We start from the raw sequence: 23,762 nt of genomic DNA, 5'->3' as shown, positions 1-23,762 counted from the left end.
ATAAAACAAGATTTTTACAACTTTTGTCATATTTGTTATAGATATCAAGTAAAGAATATAAAGATTATGCAACCAACATTTTTCCCAGATGTTTGTTGAAAAGCTAGTGAGACTAGGCTCAGTGTTTGTAGGAAGGTTCTAGAACTATGTAGCTCCTAAACCTTACCCTCTACTTCATCAATAGAGATGATGCTTCCTGAGCACCTACTATTGGCAGCGTTAGCAACCCAGTGTATGCTAGTGTGCTAAGACAATTAGATAAATTTTGCAAACTCATTGGGAAAACGAGATCCTTTCTGCTAAAATAAAAACATCTGGTAATATGTGCTTAATGAGGATGAAAGGCTGTAGAGAAAAATCTTCATGGAAATTATGTTACTTGTCCTGGGCCTTCAAAAAGTGTAGGTCTTGGACAAAAAGAGAAGCAAGCAAGCACATTCCAGGCTAAGATAATGGTACAAACAAAGATGCAGAGAGGTTAAAGCGCCAAGCAGGTTAACAGGAGTTAAATTTTAATTATTCCTTTGGACGCAAGTAATCATTTTCTCTATACAGATTAAGATATATTACATAATAACTTTGTCTATAAAGGCAACTCCTGAAATAATAGGGCTGCCAATTATCATTGATTTTGAGGTTAGTTTTATACAAATATATAACAAAAAACAATACTGTGATCAGTCAACACTTCACTAAGTTATTAAACACTTTCCTCTGTCCTGACATTTCCCTACAGATCTACTATTTTCTACATAAGCTGGAATTCTACATCACCATTTTGAGTTACTTCTGGTTTTGGTTTCTCCCAGGTGATATGAATTGCTCCTGTTAATGGCGTAGGTTGCCATTCCCCTCTCCAGGGGAATCTTCCCAACCCAGGGATAGAACCCAGGTCTCCTGCACTGCAGGCAGATTCTTTACCCTCTGAGCCACCAGGGAAACCTGGTCTTTTTGTTAGAGTCCCAGCTAAAAGTCTAGGATTAAAAAAAAAAGTCTAGGATAGGAAGAGGTAAGGTTTTCCTCCTCTACATTGGCTATCCAGTGGGCATCCTGACTTTTGATTTAATTTGGCCCAAATTCCCTAAAATGCCAGAATCATGGTAGTAAATGACCAGTTTTTACAGTCTTATTCCAGGAGCGTCAGAATAATGTCCAAACTCCTTCCTACAGCACAGCAGGTGATCCCTGCTACACACAACAGGCACATAATTGTGTGTTAAGAGGAACCTTGACATAAACTAACAGTGAAGATAAATGGTGCCCCTGAGGCATCCACTAACCCATTTAATTAGTTCTTCCACTAATGTCCACCAAGAACTCTCAGATTTGAACTTTAGGGTGCTCACAGTTATTTAAAGAAGCTATGTTTTATTTCAGTTTTTTTCTTTCTGCTCGACTGTTATACAACATAACAGAAAACCTTCCCCAGCCTCCCCTCTGTCAGGTAAACTACTAAGTTCAAATGGCATCATCTCTATGAGGGTTTCCCTAATTCCATTAGGCACGATTAATCAGTCCCTTATTACATTTCAAGAGGGCTTTATACACATCTCCACCGCAATGGTTCTCAGCAGGGGTGACCTTTGCCTTCCAAATGCTGTCTGGAGATATTTCTGTTTGTCACAGTGGGGAGGGTGGTGTCATTGGCATCTACTGCACAGAGGTCAGAGATGGCGCTAAACATCGCACAAGGCACAGGATTCCACCGTACACAAAAATCCAATTATTTTTACAACAAAAATTTATCTGGCCCCAAATGTCAACAGTGCCAAGGTAAGAAGCCCCGATCTACACTTGTGACCTTGCATCAGAATTCTCTTGCATGTCTGCCCTTCCTCACAGAGCATGAATGTTTTACCGTGGCAAGAAGATGTTCCATTTACATTCCCAGAGTTCTTCCTGGCACACAGCACATGCTCTATGAGTGTTTTTGAATGAATGGAAGAAATGGAGAAGAAAAGGAGGAAGGGAAAGGAAGGGGAGAAATAAACAAGTGAGGGGAGATGCAAACACAGGGAGCAAAGATGGGAGAAAGAAAGAGTTTTCTCTCTTTTCAAGGAAGCTACCTGGGATGATGCAAGTTGCCTGCCCCTACCCTCAATATATCCCAGAAGGTATCCTTAACCCAGTGTTCAAAGCCAGACAGACTAAGGATGTTGGGTTTTACCACTTATTAGATGAGAGATCTTTGAGGAAATCATGTATTTTCCTTAAACCTAAAATTCCTCATTTATAAGCTGGGGGGAAATGGTTTCACTCTCACATAGGTGAGGTGAGAATAAAGCAAATATACATTAAGAAATTAGTAAAGTGCTTACACAGAGTAAAGTGCTTATACACAGTGAGAATTTATAAGTATACCCCTTCCTTTCCTTCTCTAAGAATAAACATATAAAGAGGTGTATCAGTTATGACTTTTCTCTGTGTTTTCTACTTTGGTAAACCTGAACATGTTACTATCATGATAGAAAAATAAAAACACAGTCGTCCTATTTGTTACAGAACATTTCTTAGATAATTTATTTTAGATAATTAAAAAACCAGACTTCTTAACTTCATGTTTTTTATAATGTTTACTCACAAATTTAAAAAAATATATTATTCTGACAGAAGCCAGAGCTTACAGTTCAAAATTCAAATTATAATAATAAGTAAAACAATAAAACTCTAAGGAAAACTATAATAAAGAATTTTCATTTGTAACATGAAAATAAAATCCCATTCTAAAGAATTCATTTCCAAAACTACAGAAGGAAAGCAACGGGCTGAGCTAACTTTAACCCAAACACGGTCCGCCCTCGCCAACCCGTCATCACACAGCCCTCAGAGCCCCACCTGGCCTGTGGCCACCAGGTCCCTCACAGGATGCACGGCCAGGCAGAGGACGTCGTCGTCGTGACCCAGGTAAAAGCGCTGCGTGTTCTGCTGCCGGTTATAAACGACTCCCACCGCTGCCACGTGGTACACGATCTCACCAGTTTGAGTGTAAAACAGATTACTTCGGCAGTCATAACCTCTGTAACTAAATATAGAAAACATATAACATGAACTTTGGTCTCTCACTGGTAAATATGGACTATACAGAGAACATTCAATCTCCAGTTTTATAAGATACTGAATAATTTTAAAAAATACAAACATCTCAGATCCCAAAACTTTTGTGAACTGCTCTGATTACAGACAGCTAAATCCAAGCTACAATACTCAGTGAAAAATAGTACAGAAAAGTGTATATTGTACATTACTATTTGCATAACTATAAATACTAAATTTATGTATTATAAAGCAAAAAGTTGCTTTTTTACAAGTGAAAGGGTATAGAAAAGAATGTACATTTGTATTCATTTGTATTCTACATAAATATTTCTGAAATTAAGTGAAAGTAATTCCCTTTGGGTAAGGCGGAATGATAGCTGGGAGCGCAGATGTAGGAAGAAGATCGTCAGAGTGTATCCTTTTATACACATTGTTGAACCATGAAAATATTATATATATATAAACAAAAATAAGTTTAAACTACAATTTAAAAATAATGTATACGTCCAGAAAAAAAGTAGCCAGGTCCTCTAAAAATGAGCAATATAATTCCATTTATAGGAACTTTCTTTGCACTTCAAAGAAACCCAATCCATAAAACTTAAGTGAAGAGAAATATTGCCTATTTTAGTCATTTGCAGCAACAGGGATGGACCTAAAGACTGCCATACTGAGTGACGCAAGTCAGAGAGAGAGAGACAAGTGTCACGTACTATCACTTATGTGTGGGATCTTAAAGCATGGTACAAATGAACTTATTTACAAAACAGAATAGAGTCACAGATGTAGAAAACACACTTATGTTACCAGGGGGGAACTGAGGGGAGGGATGCACTGAGAGATGGAGACGGACACACACACATCACTGTACATAAAACAGACAGCTAATAAGGACGTACCGCATAACGCAGGGAACACTACCCAGCACTCTATCGAGGCCTACGGGGAAAGAACCTAAAAGCAGAGGAGATCATGCATGTGCGCAACTGGCCCGGCTTGCTGCACACCTGAGACTGACACACCGTGAACCAACCACGCTCCAGAAAAACAGCCAAACCCAGACGCCCCCACTGCAGGGAAAAGCCCCCACTACGGAAGTCTGTCTCCAGACTCTTAAAAGCCTGACGGGCCAGGTAAGGCGATTACTAGGTGAAGGGAGGAAAGAGTTGGCTCGGAGACTCTGCTGTCCCCGGATGAAACGTGAGCCCTGGGTTGCCAGGTGTTCTCAGAGAACCCAGCAACAGTACTTTACTGAAACTAAGACACGAAGGCCAAACTGCTTAGGCTAAAACAAGCCACAGTATCATTCCAAGTTAGACATATTAACGGGGGATGATAATCTCTTATATTTCACTTATTTTTTCTTGCTTTAAGATAGATCCATTTCTTATAAATACTAAATTTTCACAAGAAAATTAATTTTTTATTTAACAAATATTTACATAATGCTTATTATGTGCCAGACAATACTCTAAGTCACCACAAGTACTGACTTATTCACTCCTCACCAGAACCCCATGAAGTCAAGTGCTGTTATCTCCATTTTACAGACGGTGAAACAGAAACATAGAGATTAAGTGACTTGCTCAAAGTCACACAGCCAGTAAACGTGAACCAAAACTCAAACACATAAATGGAAAGTAGCTGTTTTGTACCCGTGAACAAAGTGCAATCGAATACTATTTCCTGGAGCCCGCTCTCTTCTTTTAGAAGTACCACTTTTTTGTTTCTCTTTGTATTGTTCTTTAAGCTGAGGTAGATCTTCTTTGTAAACCTTTAAATAATGTACATAAGTAGAAATATTCTTAGAATATAAATTAATAAAGGTGTTGTAGATTCCTAATGTAACTTCAGACATTGCAGTAACTATGATCACTAAACTTTTAATAACTGTCTTAAATAGGAAGGTTCTTTATGAAATTTACCTCCTTGGAAAGACAAACTAATTTACATTTTCTAAGTATCACACTGACAGATACATATTTAGTTTCCTGAAATTTTTATACTTCGTAAGAGAATATTTTAAAGGAAATCAATGTAAGTATACTGTGACAAAAAGCACATATATTATATAATAAAACACAATACAGGCACAGTTAGAATATCAAGCACTTAATATAAATAACACTTTATACAACTATACTTTAACTCTTAAACAGGGAGACAGCCATACATTTCTTGGAAACTTACAAACCACGAAAGATAACAATAGATGAGTAAACAAGGAGCAAGATAAAGAAGAAATTTTTTCAGGAAAAGCTCATGTGGTAATAAAAATTACCTGCCGACGGTAGGTGAGCTGGGTCTCTTGCTCAATTTCAGAATCCAGTTCTGGAACATCAGACAGGTCTGAATCTGATTCATCACTATTAGAGTCTGCAAGACTTTCTGTAATTTATAAAAATGCATCATTACTTGTTTAAGTAAGATTCACTTTCAAAACAGCACAATAAAATTAAGGATTGAGAGCTGACTGCCAACTGACATGGAGACAAGCCATAAACAATCAAATTAAATTACCTACTCAAGTGACACAGATGTCAGTAAACTGTACTACATATTATCTTCCTCTCCACTCACTGCAAACTCAATAGTTCCTTTAAATCCCTTCACTGGCTCCCCAGTGACCGCTACATCAAATTTAAATGTCTGTGCAAATATAAGTAAATATAACCTATAATTAACATGAAAAACAGCTAGAAAAAACTATATGTAATAGATGAACTGACATTAGATAATTTTCTTGTCAAAAAAAAAATGAAACCTAGATACCCATCTCCCAGAGAATATATTAAATGTTTGCTTTATTAATGTATGTTTTTCACTCATCAGATAAGATTAAAATGTAACCAAAGTACTTTGTAGTCCATGCCCTGTGACATTTGACTTCAAACATATAGACTTAATATTTTAATTTAAAATTTCCACTAATAATAATCTATACTGTTAACATAAGGCTAGTGTACATTTCAACAGTAAAATTATTATTTGGGAGTTACATGAAGAGTTATTTGGCAGAAAAATTGTTTAGGCAGTATGTACTACTCACCTTGGGGTGCTATGTGAAGAGCATCCTTTAGTTTTCTTTCAGGAATAAATTTCCACTGAAAGACAGAGTGATCTGCTCCACCAATAGAAATAACCCACTGATAATCATGTGACCATCTGACATTAGTTACATGAGCTGAATGGCCAATATATTTTTTAAACTTGGCCCCTATAACAAAAATATACCTTTAAATTGATAAACAAATGCCAATATACACAAAAGCCAATATAAACAACAATCTCTATACCTGAACCAATGCCTCCTACTTCTATTACCTTAGTTATTATCAAAGGGGAAAAATGTTAATTCAAAAATTCAGTGACAAATGAATGAGTGTACATGAAGGGGTGGAAATCTTTGCTCTACTGATTCACAATATAATTTGGTAAGAATCACAAGGGATGTGAGGCATTATCTTTACTACTTTAAGAAATGCCTGCAGCAACACGAGTTTTCATTTCACACTGTTTTCATATTAGAATGCTTGAATGTTTTGGCCTGAGGCCTTCGGTCTTAAGTGACGCTGACCGAGCTAATCTTGCCCCACAATTCTCAGCCCGAGCTGAGGCATATCCTGTTAAAGCTTAAGTCACCAACAAAACGCATGTAAAAAGGACTATGCACCAAAACCAAATGAGATTTACGCCAGGAACGCAAGGTTGGCTTAGTATACAAAAATCAATGTCATGTACCATACTAACCAAAATACAGAACGTCCAGCGGTCCTAACAACTGCCTCTTATAGTCATTTTTAAACCTATATATTTTGTACAATGTCTTCCAATGTGGGTCTGTCCACTGTTTCTTCATGATTAGATTCAGATGTGATTTTCTGCACAATGTTGTGTCCTTTCTGATACATCATTTCAAGGGGCACAACTCTACCATTAGTGATGTTAAGTCGCAGCATTTGGAACCAGATTTCTCCAATTGTAAAGGAGTTGTTTAACTTTTTGGCTAATTTTTTAAAAAAATCCGTGTGATGATGGGAACCATTTTTGTGATTCTAAAGTTCAGAATATATTTTCTATATTCTGCTTAGATAAACGTGATATTTGGCAACATGCCTATGTTCCTGTGAGAGTACAGTAAACAGAATAATGTTTGACTTCATTTTGACAATGTTTTAAAAGCTTTATATGAAGTTATATAAGGCCTGTATTTCAGTATGACAAAGATCCATCAATTATAAACTTCAGAAAAACTTTCACCTTGGCCATGAAATTAGGGATAGTCATCTTAATCAACGAATAAAAGTTTTAACCAAAACTATATAAATTACAATTTACTTCTACCCAACAGAAATGCTACTATTTCAGGAATCAATTTTTTATGTAGCTTATTAGAAGTCAGTAATCTAGACGGGTAACTTGCCACAATTCACTCCACAAAGTCTGGTAAGTTAAGACTGAGTCCCATCCTTCTTATATGAGAATGCATTATTTGCCTGTCAAGAGGTCTTTGGCTATCACTTCCTTTGATGGGGCCCTTCACATACTCTTGGGCCCCAGAGAGTTCTAAACAGTTAAGCCAGAAATTTTGGCAAATAAGTTTCAAGTTTTTAAAATGTACTGATTTTGTTATGTTTAGAGCAAATGAAGAAGAGTTATTTGAGCAACTATTCTATTTAACTGTATTGGGTAACAGCTCCAAGAGACATACAGATAATCCTGTAAGGCTTTCCAAGCTATTTCCTCTATGACTTTTCTAAGATCAATTCCTCTGGAAGAACCACAGCAATTCAACAAGAAAGCTATGGAATAAGTCTAGGAGAAGCCAGCTATTTCTAATCAAAGTAACTTTATTAATGATTATTCAATAACCAATACTGTTTAACTATGATAAACAGTTTATCTTAAAAGTAAACCCGAGATACCATATCTTTTAAGAAGTGACCCTGACTCACCAAGACCAACCACATCCTCTTATATGCTTCCAGAATTCCCAGTGATTACCCCATGTGACTATATTTATGACACTGAAATACAATAGTCTATTTACTTGTTAACTCTTCTAATAAACTATAAGCTCTTTGAGGACAAGATGATACCTAATTTATCATACATCTCTAATGCCTGACCGACCGCAAGTGTTCATTAGGTATTTGAGAAAGGAGAAAGGAAAAGAAAAAAAAGATTATATTTTCCCTCACTCTGCCTATACACGTGAACCGAAACTCTAGATTTAGAGGAGGCAAGAAGAGTACTGAGAGGGCATGAACTCCAACCCTTACAAGTCATTAAAGGGGACAAAAAGTCGGATGTAAAGAATATTACAGTTGAAATCAAAAGATGAGAGTTTGAGCATTATCTTGACAACTTAAAAGGACAGGAGCTTGAGTACATCACTTAACCTCTCTTAGACTATATTTCTATTTTAGTAGAAATTGGATTATAAGCTCTCAAAGGCCCTTCATTATTTCTGCTTTATTGACTATGCCAAAGCTTTTCACTGTGTGGATCACAATAAACTGTGGAAAGTTCTGAAAGAGATGGGAATACCAAACCACCTGACCTGCCTCTTGAGAAACCTGTATGGGGGTCAGGAAGCAACAGTTAGAACTGGACATGGAACAACAGACTGGTCCCAAATAGGAAAAGGAGTACATCAAGGCTGTACATTGTCACCCTGCTTATTTAACTTATGTGCAGAGTACATCATGAGAAACACTGGGCTGGAGGAAGCACAAACTGGAATCAAGATTGCCAGGAGAAATATCAATAACCTCAGATATGCAGATGACACCACCCTTATGGCAGAGAGTGAAGAGGAACTAAAGAGCCTCTTGATGAAAGTGAAAGAGGAGAGTGAAAAAGTTGGCTTAAAGCTCAACATTCAGAAAACTAAGATCATGGCATCCAGTCCCATCACTTCATGGCAAATAGATGGGGAAACAGTGGAAACAGTGTCAGACTTTATTTTTTCGGCCTCCAAAATCATTGCAGATGGTGACTGCAGCCATGAAATTAAAAGACACTTACTCCTTGGAAGGAAAGTTTTGACCAACCTAGACAGCATATTAAAAAGCAGAGACATTACTTTGCCAACAAAGGTCCATCTGGTCAAGGCTATGGTTTTTCCAGTGGTCATGTATGGATGTGAGAGCTGGACTGTGAAGAAAGCTGAGCGCTGAAAAATTGATGCCTTTGAACTGTGGTGTTGGAGAAGACTCTTGAGAGTCCCTTGGACTGCAAGGAGATCCAACCAGTCCATCCTAAAGGAGATAAGTCCTGGGTATTCATTGGAAGGACTGATGCTGAAGCTGAAACTCCAATACTTTGGCCACCGCATGCGAAGAGTTGACTCATTGGAAAAGACCCTGATGCTGGGAGGGATTGGGGGCAGGAGGAGAAGGGGACGACAGAGGATGAGATGGCTGGATGGCATCACTGACTTGATGGACATGAGTTTGAGTAAACTCCAGGAGTTGGTGATGGACAGGGAGGCCTGGTGTGCTGCAGTCTATGGGGTCTCAAGGAGTCAGACACCATTGAGCAACTGAACTGAACTGAACTGAAAAAGTAGAATTCCTTATACACAAAATAGGACTGTTCAGAAAGAAAGGAGAAACTGCCTTGACTACACTGAAATGAAAACTAGTCAACAAAAGACATCATTAAGAAAATAAAAAGACAAGTCACAAACTCAGAAAAGACATTTGTAATCTATAAAAATTACAAATCATTTGTATCTAGAGTATATAAAATTATTTCCATTAAACAATAAAACAAACTCTAAAAATAGGCAAAAGATATGAACTTCTGTTTGATAGACAAGAAAATGCAGAAAATTAAAAAAATATTGGGAAAGATGGTCAACCTTATTATAAATAGTAGAGAAATGTACATTAAGACAATGTGACACCATTTACACTAACTAGATTTACAAATAAAAACTGTGGCAATGCCAAGTGTAGCAGAAGATGTATTCAACAGGGTTGTGTAAATGGTATAACTATTTTGAGAAACAACTTGGCATCTTCTTATGAACTTTCTATGACTCAGCAATTTCACTCCTATATCTTTGAAAAACTTGTAATTATAGAACTGAAAAGAACCCAAATGTCCACAGACAGGAGAATAAACACATGAACTGTAGCACATTTCACAACAGTTTTTACAGCAATGAAAAACAAATACATAGCACTATAGGCAACAATATCTTAGAATCTTAGAAAAATGGTGTTGGGTAAGTCTCCATCACTTATCTGTTTTATTGTTCGGTATTTGTTTTTCCAAAGAAGTTTCTCCTGGAATCTAAAAAATGCTTTTGCCCAATATAAATTTTCACTTGTCAGTAAGTACTGAAAGAGTCCTGGGAAGCACTAACAGTGATGAAGGTGTCAGATTAAATCACCCTGCCCGCACCTCTCCACCCTTCGCCAGCCTGGCCTCCTCACCCTCTCCCACAGCCTCAGCGCTGCTGCCTGGGAAACGATGGATAATTTGAGAGGGGTGATGGTCAGCAGCAGGAGAATCCAGAGAGAAGAGGATAATAACAGACAGAAAGAAAGAAAAAAAGCAGAGTAATGCTTTGGGCTGGAATTTGAGGGGCTGGGCTTCCCTGGCAACTCACACAGTAAAGAATCTGCCTGCAGTGTGGGAGACCTGGGTTTGATCCCTGGATCAGGAAGATCCACTGGAGAAGGAAATGGAAAACCACTCCAGTATTTTTGCCTGGAAAATCCCACGGACAGAGGAGCTTGGCGGGTTATATTATAGTACACGGGATCACAAGAGTCGGACACAACTTAGCCACTAAACCACCACCAAATTCTGGGTTAACTTCATTTTATGTTTCAATTACAATGATTCTATAACATAAGCAACTTCTATTACTTAACTTCTTTCCACATTTTGTAAAAGCTTTATTCCTTAAATTGTAATGGATATTACCTAAGTGGTTAGCTAAAATACATTAATACATCAGACACAATCTTTCCCCAAACTTAAGCTGGATCAATAGTACAACTTACCATAATGAAATAATGTACAACCACATAACTAATCTAAAAGAAAGAGAACTTTCTATAGTGATACTACTAGCTTTATGATAGTTTGTGAATTTAATAAATACAGAATCTTAAAATACTTCTACTAATCTTTTAAATATGCAGTAGTTCTGTTTTGTCTTCTCGCCCAATTACCTACCCAGTCTCAGGCTGACTCACAAATGCCTAGAAATAAAAACTCTTATCATAAAACAAATGTCTAACAAAAATCTAAAAAAAGAGAAAATAAGGAAAACAATTTATACTTATATTCTTGAAGCAGTAACTGAACAAGACTAACTTTTCTTAAAGACTCTGGTAAAATATTCCTAAAGCAATTCAAAGACTGCTACATATTTTATAAATGAAACAAAATTATCAAGCAGTAAAAATAGTCTTCTCTGGTGCAAAAGATAAAACTTGAGAGTAAATCTCATCCATTTGATTAGGAAAATTCAGAAAATTATTGTTTTTTCCCGCACAGAGGTCACCATATGAAACAGTGACTTGAAGCAATGTCCAAGATTAGTATTACCATGATTAATCTTACTAAATCTCACACCTTCTAACTAGGCAAGTATCATCTGAATCACAATAAAACTTGTGCCTGGTGACTCATGTCCTGGCTATGTGGTAGAATACAGAAACAGGTTACTTCAATTGCTAGAGAATTTAGCTAGCCTTTAACATCCTTAGCATTATTCATGGAGGGACTTTCACATGCATTCAGGAAGCTGACACCTGGCAGGCAGGAATGGACAAGGTGAAATAGCTGGTAGGATCTGGAACTCACCACCTGACTGTAGAGGCATAACAGATACCAGTCTAGACTTCTGGGAAATGTGGGTCCTTAACCTTAACATCAATGGACTACCCAAATTATTTGAATAAAACTATTTCTGCTGTTTCCAAAATTACCTCTTACTAAATTCCATTTTAACATTGTCCAACTGCTTTTACTAACAAGCAGGTGAAAATTATGACTGCATTGGCTACAGATATTGATACTCTTAAGAATATATTCAACTGTACCTCATATAAGGCCCTATACTATAGGAGAGAACTCTTAGAAAATTAAATCTGAGAAGAAACTTGGCTTTCTCTGAGTAGTATGGTTTGTTTTTGTTTTTGTTTTTTTAAATAGCTACAATGAAAATTACTTTGTGCCTTACTTTATTTTTGGTCTCAGGAAGCTCAGATTCAGTTTTGGTGTTTGACCATTGTCAATTTCTTTATCTGACTTTAACATGGTATTTCTATTTCTATTTCCCTTGGTATGAATTCTTTACTTACATAATTATTTTAGTGCTGAAAGACTTGCCATAAGCTGACTCAAATACTTTCTGGAATAAGGCATGGAACAAATAAATGACTAATAGAGCATTTCATGTAATTATCCTCAGGCCTATTAACAGATTGATTAATATCATTTCAAAAGACACCCAAGAAAAAGAGATGATACATAAAATATATAGAAAATAACCAGTGATAAGACCCCTTAATTTTTTCCACCGCCAGTTATGAAAAATAAATAAATATCAAAACAATATGTTAAGGGTTTAAGCAAAAACAGTTTCTCAAAAACCAACAAACCAATACTCTAAACTGTGACTTAAACTTAAGACAGCTGACTACTTCATCAGAATTCTTAAGAAAATGATGTAAGAAAAATGTCTCCTAAGAGATATATGTTCAGCAAGTTAAATGAGTAAAGATAACAAGTCGTAAGAAAAGTATAACTATCATTGTATATTCTGACTATATGAAATAATTCTGGAAGTAGAGAGAAAAATAACTCTTTAAAAAGAAAGAGGTAAAAAAAAAATAATAAAAAATAAAAAGAAAGAGGTAAAGTATTAGCCCATTTATAATATATGAATTCAAAGATAACTTTCTAATGAAAACCTCATATCCAAAAATAAAAGTAACACATGACAATAATTTCTTAACTGCCAAAATACTGTAGCCATTTCTGTTCACTTTAATAGTATCTTTCACCAGAGTCACCACACATATTTTAAAAAGCATAAACCCTCTTATTTATCTTAAGACTAATTTTCTGTAAGAACCTAAAGGACTTTTGTAAGAAAGAGTTAATTAATACTATTTTGAAAGAAAAGATACCTTTTCTTAAGCAAGGATATCGAAATAATTTTACAATCCCATAGTCATCAGCTGTAACTAAAACTTGGCCAATATAATTCCCATCTACTGAGTTTATATCATTGACATCTGAATACTTGGGCCAAATTCCATTTACTTCAAGGCCTGAAACGCATGTCCATGAAGCCCAATGAACACCTTTTATTTCTTCTTTATTTGCCACTTCTTTTCCTCCTAAAAATAAATTAGAGTATTAATTTAAGAAGTTACTTCCTTTAATTTTTACTCAAGCATAAGTTATACTGATAACACGGTAAATTCCAAAATTTAAGTATCTTCGCAATCCAGTTAAAGGAGAATACATGAATAGGTAAGTGACTATAGTAAGAAAGGGAGAAAATTAAGTGCAAGGAGTTGTTAAAAAGCCACTACCAAAATTATACTGATTCAAAGAAATACAGATCTGAGGATGATGTAGCTTAGCAGGGTCACCCATGTGGACAATAAAACTGAACTATATTAAAGTCTTGCTATAGATTAGTCACAATGGGGTAACTTCAAAGGAAAAGGAAAAGTTATAAGAAAGTAGCAAATCATGTAATAAAAGATAAACTTAAGAAGATACATGGTTGAGAAAAAAAGATAATTGAAAGGATCATAAAAGAAGGATGAATGACAAGTAATACATTGACATTAGGCAGCATGACTTTAGGATTGGTCAATCTTTGTAACTTACAGACTGTTAACAAAAACTGAGTGACATATTAATATAATTATGCAGCTAGTCTTATTAAATAAAGTACTGCAATGTAGTTACTAATTCATTAACCATCATACTAAAGTACTGAGAGGTATTTTGATGATTCTGTCTTTAATTCTTCTCTTTTTAAAGCTTTGACGAAAATTCTGTTTTTCAAAATTAGTTCCTTAGCTACATTATTAATATTTGCAAAGTTTGAGGTAACAACAGAAGACAAAACAATTTATAGTCAGACATATATATCCATTATATTTAGTTAATTAGTTGCACCCATTAAAAGTGACATTTTGACTTTCTAATATACACTAGGACTTCACCATATGCTATTCATATGGCATGGAATTCAACATAAAATAGGTCTGTCTTAGATCCTCCAAACAAAGAAGTTTTAATTAAGAAGCAAAGGATTTCAAATGATAAGGCAAACTTGTAGAAAAGATCACAATGCCTCCAATATTAGCTCAGATTTTCTTTGATTTCCTATACTCAAATGTAACTGACACTCTGCCTCCAGCGAAATTCTAAGATATTTTAAAGGAATTAAAAATCTACAAATTATATATAATTTATAGGAAGTTTTTACCTGGCATCCTGTAGAAAAGTCTTTTACCATTACCATCATTTGTCTGTAAATATCTACTGTCTGAGGACCAGTCCAGATGAGTGATGAAACTAAGTGATCCAACACACTCTCCAAATTTCTTATACCGCTGAGCAACTCCATAAATATCAACTGAGCTATCATTGCAACCAACAGCAAGGTAAGCTCCGTCTGGTGAGTATTTTAACTCATGAATTGCCTCCTTCCGATCTTTAATATGGACAACTTCTGTCATATCTCTATTAAAAAAAAAGAGACCATGGGGGAAAAAGTCACTACAGAATTAGTTCAGTTTTCCAATGTGTCTAAAACGACCGTATCAAGTATTTATAAACCATAAAATAAATGTAAATAATACAAGCAGTATTAATTCAGGAATAATTTTGCTGAACAGAAATATATAAGGACAATACGTGCTAGAAGTAGAGAAAAATGCTCAAGTTCAGTTCCTAAATTACTTAATTTTAAGTAGTTCAGAGATTCATATTAAATTTCCAGAGTAATACAATAAAAGAAATCAAGCCATGGGATTTTTATGATGAAGCTTCTTATAAGTACTGAGCTTTTTAAAATAAATTTTATAAATTTAAAATTTACAAAATATCAGTTCAGTTCAGTCAGTTCAGTCACTCAGTCGTGTCCGACTCTTTGTGACCCCATGAACCGCAGCACACCAGGCCTCCCTGTCCATCACCAACTCCCAGAGTCTACTAAACCCATGTCCATTGAGTCGGTGATGCCATCCAACCATCTCATCCTCTGTCGTCCCCTTCTCCTTCTGCCCTCAATCTTTCCCAGCATCAGGGTCTTTTCAAATGAGTCAGCTCTTTGCATCAGGTGGCCAAAGTATTGGAGTTTCAGCTTCAACATCAGTCCTTCCAATGAACACCCAGGACTGATCTCCTTTAGGATGGACTGGTTGGATCTCCTTTCAGTCCAAGGGACTCTCAAGAGTCTTCTCCAACACCACAGTTCAAAAACATTTATAAAATATATATTTAAATTTATATTTAAAATTTAATTTATAAAACATAAATTTTAATTAAATTTAATTTACATTAAAATAATTTAATTTTATTCAAACTAAATTTTTTAATGAACCAAATGTACAAAATTACACCCAAGAAATAGGGACATTGATTTGTATTATTTTAGTAATATATTTGAATATATATCTGAATATAGCTACCATATTATTTTTAGTTCAACCTCTCTGATCTCTGAATAAAACAGAATTCTTCCCAATTAGTGATCATTTCAGTCAGCAATGTTAAATGTTTTTTTAATGATGCCTTATAACCGACTTTCCAGAATAATACAGGTATTGGTAACAGCCATAAAAATGGATAAACAGTTAAATACTACTGAGTTTACAAACACATGGAGGTGGTGGAAAGGCAAAGAAGAAGGAAGCAGCAAGGGAGAAGGGGCAGAAGGAAGCAAGAATCTTATTTCCAACTATTGCCACAGACTTTTTTTCCAAATAAATTTTGTATTACCCATCTGAAATGCTCCCATTAGATAATTTCAAGAACAGAAGTTTAAATGGCTATTTCCCAATTTTTACAGTTCCCAAATAGGCAATTTAGAGTAATAAAATTCATATTTCTTTCAGAAACACTAAGTATTTAACTTTGTTTTAGACTCATGGGATATGAATGTGAACTCATCTTCTGTGACAGATGGAGATAAAGTAATTATACTTCATAATTAAGAAAATGCAGTGAGTGCTCGAAAGGTTATGTATGAAGTTCTATAAGAAACACTGAAAAAGGGTTAAGACAACAGGCAGGAAGGGAGTAAGGAAGAGTGACACCTATTTGAGCCTAAAGCCTGAGGGGCTGATAATTATGAGAGAGGAGCGAAGGCTTTCCAGAAAGAGCACACAGCACGGGCAATGCCGAGTACACGGCGCGTGTGAAGAGAGCTTCCCAGGAGGGGCTAGTGGTGAAGAAGCCCTGCCAACGCAGGAGCGGTAAGAGACGCAGGTGTGATCCCTGGGCCAGGAAGATCGCCTGCAAGAGGGCATGACAACCCACGCCAGGATTCTTGCCTGGAGAATCTCAGGGACAGAGGAGCCAACGGAAAGCAACTTAGCATAGCACACAGATAATACAGCGTGGAAACAAGGTAAGTGGGAAAAGGAGTGACCTGGTGGGGCTAACAGAGAAGGCAATGGCAACCCACTCCAGTACTCTTGCCTGGAAAACCCCATGGACGCAGGAGCCTGGTGGGCTGTAGTCCATGGGGTCACTGAGAGTCGGAGCACTGGAGAAGGAAATGGCAACCCACTGGAGTTGACAGTGGAAAGACAGCAGAAGACAGTGTGTAACGGATCTGATGTGTTACCAAGGAACCTGGCCTTTACCCTGGTGTTAATCATATAAAGAAAGAGACTAAAAATCATCTCCTTAACTATAAAAGGGAATCAGAACAAAACAAAACAAATGAAGGGAAAAAAAAAAAACTTTTTTAAAAAGGCTTTTCTTGTCAACATCACTCTTGCCTTACACCCTGCAACTTGCAAGGCCCTCTTCCTAAGCATAGACTAATGTATTTTTAGCTACCTGTACCTTTCCCAGTGACTTCTTCCTTTAAGTTCTAATTAAATCCATGCATCTTATCTACCTTTCTCCATACCCTTTCATCCATACATCCAACCAGTTCAGTTCAGTTGCTCAGTGGTGTCTGACTCTTTGCAACCCCATGAACTGCAGCACGCCAGGCCTCCCTGTCCATCACCAACTCCTGGAGTTTACTCAAACTCATGTCCACTGAGTTGGTGATGCCATCCAGCTATCTCATCCTCTGTCATCCCCTTCTCCTCCCGCCTTCAATCTTTCCCAGCATCAGGGTCTTTTCAATGAGTCAGCTCTTTACATCAGGTATTAGAATTTCAGCTTCAGCACCAGTCCTTCCAATGAATATTCAGGACTGATTTCCTTTAGGATGGACTGGTTGGATCTCCTTGCTGTCCAAGGGACTCTCAAGCCTTCTCCAACACCACAGTTTGTGGCTCAGCTGGTAAAGAATCTGCCTGCAGTGCGGGAGACCTGGGTTTGATCCCTGAGTTATTAGGAAGATCCCGTGGAGGAGGGAAAGGCTACCCACTCCAGGATTCTGGCCTGGAGAATTCCATGGACTGTATAGACCACGGGGTCACAAAGAGTTGGACACGACTGAGTGACTTTCACTTTCCATCCACCCATCCATCCATTAATCCAAATCTGTATGGAGTAAGATTTTTAAGAAAACATCTAAATCACAATTTCATAGTTTCCATTTTTTACATATTATTTATTAAAGATAAAATCATTCCAATATCAACCACAAACATTAGTTAAATTGTGCATGGAACGTTCTCCAGAGTTATTTTGTCTTTTTTTTAAAGCTTTTTTTGTTCAAGAGATTTAACGTTGCCCAGTTAATGAGAGAAATAAGTGTGGATATCTCAGGTTGTCTCTTGCTTTCTACCACTAGGCCCCTGCACACCAACCAACACTCAAGCATGCACACACACACAAAACCAACAGTGATGAAAGAGAGACTCTGATTGGTTTTACAGTATGTATTATGTTACCACGCTAAGTCACTTCAGTCATGTCTGACTCTTTGTGACCCATGGACTGGAGCTTGCCAGGCTCCTCTGTCCATGGGATTCTCTACACAAGAATACTGGAGAGGGTAGCCAAGCCCTTCTCCAGCAGATCTTCCCAACTCATCTCTTGTGTGTCCCGCACTGGCAGGTGGGCTCTTTACCACTAGTTAACATGATTACATAAATCACAGAGGATGGTGACTGCAGCCACAAAATTAAAAGATGATAGCTCCTTGGAAGAAAACTATGAAAAACCTTGACAGCATATTAAAAAGCAGAGACATCATTTTGCCAACAAAGGCCCATAAAGTCAAAGCTAAGGTTTCTCCAGTGGTCATGTATAGATGGAAATTAGTATGGAAATTAGACCATAAAGAAAGCTAAGCACCAAAGAATTGATGCTTTCTAACTTTGGTGCTGGAGAAGACTCTTGAGAGACCACTGGACTGCAAGGAGATCAAACCAGTCCATCCTAAAGAAAATCAACCCTGAATATTCATTGGAAGGACTGATGCTGAAGCTGAAGCTCTAATATTCTGGCCACCTGATGTGAAGAGCTGACTCATTGGAAAAGACCTTGACGCTGGGAAAGACTGAAGACAAAAGGAAAAGGGCAGAAGAGAACGAGATGGTTAGACAGCACCACCAACTCAATGGAAAGGAATCTGAGCAAACTCCAGGAAACAGTGGGGGACAGAGGAGCCTGACATGCTGTGGTCCACGGGGTCACAGAGAGTTGGACACGACTGAGTGACTGAACAGTAACAAACAGCAGGATTAAGAGCAATTAGAAACCTCTTATAGATGATGGTTGCTCAGACTTCAGAAAGAAGTGAAACGATTTGAAATATACAATATTAATCCTTACTGTTATAGTATATAATGTATAGTATATGTTAAAGATATTATAATTCTAATCTTATTCACCAACCTTAATCAAAATGCTTCTAGGAAACTTAAAAGGTAAGAAAAACCAACACGATACGGTGACTGGATTAGAAATGATAGTTAGAGAGAAAGGTACCAATGACGATGCCCGGTTTTTGACTTATTCAAGAACAGGGACTACAGAGGCTTTGCTAGAACAGCCCTGGGGGCCCAGTGGCTGGGACTCTAGACTCTCAGTGCCGTGGCCTGGGGCTCCATCCGTGGCTGGGGAATGGGAAGTGCACAAGCCATGCGGCATGGCCGAAAGAAAGAGAATATCCTTGAGTTGCTAAAACACTGACTTATTAGAGATAAGAGATTATCCACCTAGTTTCTTCCATACAATAATGAAAGGGCAAGTAAGTGTATAAATGAAAAAATAACCATCACTATTTTTAATGTGTAGCAGCTTTTTGATAGAAATTCTTAGGTGTTTTACATGCATTTCAAATTCCTGGTTGTGAAACAATGCCAATGTACTTAATGAAACTAAATTTTACGCATAAAAATGTTTAAAATGCCAAATTTTATATTATGTATATTATATCATAATTTAAAAAAATAAGAGAAAAATCTCAGCATATCTCATTATAGAAAACCACCCCAGAAAGAAGTCATATCTATAGAAGCTCCAAAGTATAAAAGCTTGATGAATTAATATCTGAGGAAGTGAAAGGTATTTTAAACATGTTAAAAGAAAGAGACTGAGGTAGAAATGAACAGGCTGGGGAGATAGGCTTTGTCAAGAATTATAAACTTCATCTTAGGGATAATGCAATGCTTTTATCATACTTTAGATAGAGGAGGAATGCAAACAAATATATTTTAAAAGGCACCACTATAACTGGAGAGTGGAAAAAGAACTTGAGGAAGCAAAAAGGGAGATAGGGAGACCAGATGAGACGCTATTTCACCAGTACACCAGTAAGAACTTAGGAGACAGGAGAGGGAGGTCTGTACAAGAGCACAGTGGTGAAAAGAAAGGAAGATTAATTTGAGAGCTACTTAAGGAGGCAGGCTAGTCAGAATTCTGTGATTAACTAGGCATGAGAGACAAAAGAGAGAAATGAATCAATGGTTTCTGGACTGGGCAACTGGGTGGACGGTCCCCCTATTCACTCAACTAGATATAAAAAATATCCTAAATACTTACTCTCGTGCACACGTGTGGCTCTACAGTAAATTTTTAAATGAGGGCATAGAAGTCAACTGACTGCACCATACCTACAGATATTCAACACAAGATGCTAACTGCTTTAACAATGTCTTTAAACTTGCTAATTATCCAAATGAAGGAGGAGATGCAGGCATTTCCCCCAAAGCATAAAGCTGCAAACAGCAACAAAACTACTCACTCATTTTTAACAGTTTCAAGGTCTCCTTCTCCCCATTCCATGGCAGAAGATCATTATTGAAAATCAATACTACCAAGAAATAGAAATCAAGACCCAAACTTGTCTCAAAATTTTATTCATTGATTTACTAAGCATTCTGAATCTCCAAAACCAAAGTTTGAGTTAATTTTCTGACAAAGCCATTTTTATAAACATATTTTTTATATTTAAGGAAACTAATAACTGAAAAAATATATTAATGAGAGAGAGGGAAAAGTGGGTAAACATAAGTATTACAGACTCTATCTCACTTAACAGAAATTTGCTGTTTCTATTTCTACCCTAACACATACCTTACTCTAAGTACAGTGAATGAGCCATCCTTCATTCCAAGGGCAAGATGGATCCCATCTACATTTACAGCTGCACAACGAATTGGTTCTTCCATATTACACCTTGCTATTAGTGCATGGTCAACCAGGCTCCATATTCTGTAACATTTAATCAAAATAAAAGAGTAGTTAGCTAATGTATGCTTTAAAATGCTAGAATATATGAAAAAATGTTGGTTAAAATAATAATTTCATTTTAAGGAAGAAAGATAAATCTAGGTTTTTAACTGTATGCTTTGTGGCAAAGAATTCTTATCTACAAAACCAGAAATGCTGTTAATGCTTAAAATGACAAGTGTTTTATTTTTAAGACAATGTAATGACATTAATTTTTTCTAATCATTTATTTTAGATAGATGATTTCTACCCTGATCAAAGGGTAGATACATATATAGTAAACTGATGTACGTATACACCATATTTATAGTCTTTTAACTTAAGAGTGACACTTCAGATTATGCAAATTCAGCCTTTTCCGGATTCTAATGTTAAAAAACTGTAACAAGTAGTTAAAAATACCCATTGTTTAAAAGTTAAGAATTACACTTCCAAATAACCTGAATGAAGACCAAAATTACCAATGAAAATTAGTAACATTTTGAATTAAATTATAACAAACTTTTACAGGTTATATCTCACTTCTAGTGATTGGTCTGTTCAAGTTATGTTTCTTCTTGACTCAATTATCACAGTTATGCCACTAGAAATTTATCCATTTCTTATAGGTTGTCCAGTTTGTTGGCATACAACTGTTCATAGTATGCTGTAACAACTTTTTTTTTGTATTTCTGTGGTATCAGGTATTTTTTCCTCTTATTCATTTCTTATTTTGTTTGGTTGCATCCTCTTTTCTTCTTGGTGAGTCTGACCAGAGGTTTGTCAATTTGTTCATCTTTTCAAAATATCAGCTCTTGGTTTTATTGATCTTTTCTCTTTTAAAAAATATTCTCTATTTTATTTATTTCCTATTTGGTCTTTATTGTTTCCTTCCTTCTGCTCACGTTGGGTTTTGCTTGTTCTTCTCTAATTCTTTTAGGGGGTAGGTTAGGTTGTTTGAAATTTTTCTCGTTTCTTGAGGAAGGCCTCTATCACTATAAATCTCCCTTCCAAAACTGTTTTTGCTGCATCCACAGATTTGTAAAGTTGTATTTTCACCTTTGCATGTGTCTAGCTAACTCTATGATTTCTTCTTTGATGTCATCATCAACCCATCTATTTTTTATTTTTTTTTCATTTATTTTTATTAGTTGGAGGCTAATCACTTCACAACATTGCAGTGGGTTTTGTCATACATTGACATGAATCAGCCATGGAGTTACATGTATTCCCCATCCCGATCCCCCCTCCCACCTCCCTCTCCACCCGATTCCTCTGGGTCTTCCCAGTGCACCAGGCCTGAGCACTTGTCTCATGCATCCCACCTGGGCTGGTGATCTGTTTCACCATAGATAATATACATGCTGTTCTCTCGAAACATCCCACCCTCGACTTTTCCCACAGAGTCCAAAAGTCTGTTCTGTACATCTGTGTCTCTTTTTGTTTTGCATATAGGGTTATCGTTACCATCTTTCTAAATTCCATATATATGTGTTAGTATGCTGTAATGTTCTTTATATTTCTGGCTTACTTCACTCTGTATAATGGGCTCCAGTTTCATGCATCTCATTAGAACTGATTCAAATGAATTCTTTCTAATGGCTGAGTAATATTCCATGGTGTGTATGTACCACAGCTTCCTCATCCATTCGTCCGCTGATAACCCATTTATTTTTTAACAGCATGCTATTTAGTCTCGGGATCTTCCAGCCTGGGGCTGCCCTGGTGGCTCAGCTGATAAAGGATCCACCTGCAATGTGGGAGACCTGGGTTCCATCCCTGGGTTGGGAAGATGTCCGGGAAAAGGGAAAGGCTACTCACTCCAGCATTCTGGCCTGAAGAACTCCATGGACTGTAAAGTCCATGGGGTCACAAAGAGTCGGACACAACTGAGAGACTTTCACTCACTCACACGATTTAGTCTCTAAGTGGTTGTTCTTTTCCAGTTTTTTGTTCTATGGTTGATTCCCAGTTTTATACTGTTGTGGTCAAAAAAGATGCTTCAAATAATTTCTATTATCTTAAAATTGCTAAGGCTTGTTTTTTGACCTACTATGTGATCCATCCCAGACAATGTTTCAAGCGCAATTAGAAAGAAAGGGTATTCCAGCTTTTTTTTTTTTTTTTGTCATGTAATGTCCTATGGATATCAACTAAGTCCAACTGATCTATTGTATAATTTAGAACTTCTGTTGCCTTATTAGTTTTCTGGCTGGATGATCTGTCCACTGATGTCAGTGGAGTGTTAAAGCCTACTATTATTGTATTACTGTAAATGTCTCCCTTCATGTCTGTATTTGGTTTATATGTTTAGATGTTCCTATATTGGGTACTAGTGGTAAAGAACCTACCTATCAATGCAGAGGACATAAGAGATGTGGGTTCTATTTCTGGGTTGGAAGAAACCCTGAAGGAGGGCATGGCAACCCACTCCAATATTCTTGTGTGGAGAAATCCCATGGACAGAGGAGCCTGGCAGGTTACAATCCATAGGGTTGCGAAGGGTCAGACACGTCTGAAGCGACTTACCACACACGCACATATTGGGCACACATATGCTAACAAATGTAATATTCTGCTCTTATTTTGATTTATTACAATATAGTGTCCTTCTTTGTCTTTCTTTATGGCCTTTGTTTTAAAGTTTATTTTGTCTGATATGAGTATTGCTATCCCCACTTTCTTGCTGTTTCCAATTTGCATGAAATATCTTTTTCCTTCCCTTCACATTTTTCACTCTCTGTGTGTTTTTTGCCCTGAAGTAAGTCTTCTGGAGGCAATATATTGGAGATTCTTTTTTAAAAATCCAATCTGCTACTCTGTCTTTTATTCAGAGTATTTAGTCCACTGACATTATGCAAAAATACAAAATGCTG

General features: G+C 36.7%; 1 protein-coding gene across 5 annotated transcripts in view; it reads right to left on the bottom strand.

Moving 5' to 3' along the window:
* Window positions 1-23,762, bottom strand: part of EML5 (EMAP like 5) — a 151,215-nt gene that overhangs the window by 74,089 nt on the left and 53,364 nt on the right. For all 5 annotated transcript variants that reach the window (XM_043918982.1, XM_043918983.1, XM_043918984.1 and 2 more), the window contains exons 8-14: window positions 20,752-20,889; window positions 14,522-14,778; window positions 13,200-13,412; window positions 6,086-6,253; window positions 5,318-5,424; window positions 4,692-4,810; window positions 2,836-3,022 (exon numbers count right to left, since the gene is read on the bottom strand). In XM_043918982.1, the coding sequence (XP_043774917.1) occupies window positions 2,836-3,022; window positions 4,692-4,810; window positions 5,318-5,424; window positions 6,086-6,253; window positions 13,200-13,412; window positions 14,522-14,778; window positions 20,752-20,889 (1,189 nt within the window). The remainder of the gene's footprint in view (window positions 1-2,835; window positions 3,023-4,691; window positions 4,811-5,317; window positions 5,425-6,085; window positions 6,254-13,199; window positions 13,413-14,521; window positions 14,779-20,751; window positions 20,890-23,762) is intronic.

This window comes from Cervus elaphus, chromosome 12 (assembly GCF_910594005.1).
Source record: "Cervus elaphus chromosome 12, mCerEla1.1, whole genome shotgun sequence".
NCBI classification, from domain to species: Eukaryota; Metazoa; Chordata; class Mammalia; order Artiodactyla; family Cervidae; genus Cervus; species Cervus elaphus.
The sequence above is the reverse complement of the archived record's forward strand: the minus strand, read 5'-3'. Positions and strand labels throughout refer to the sequence as shown.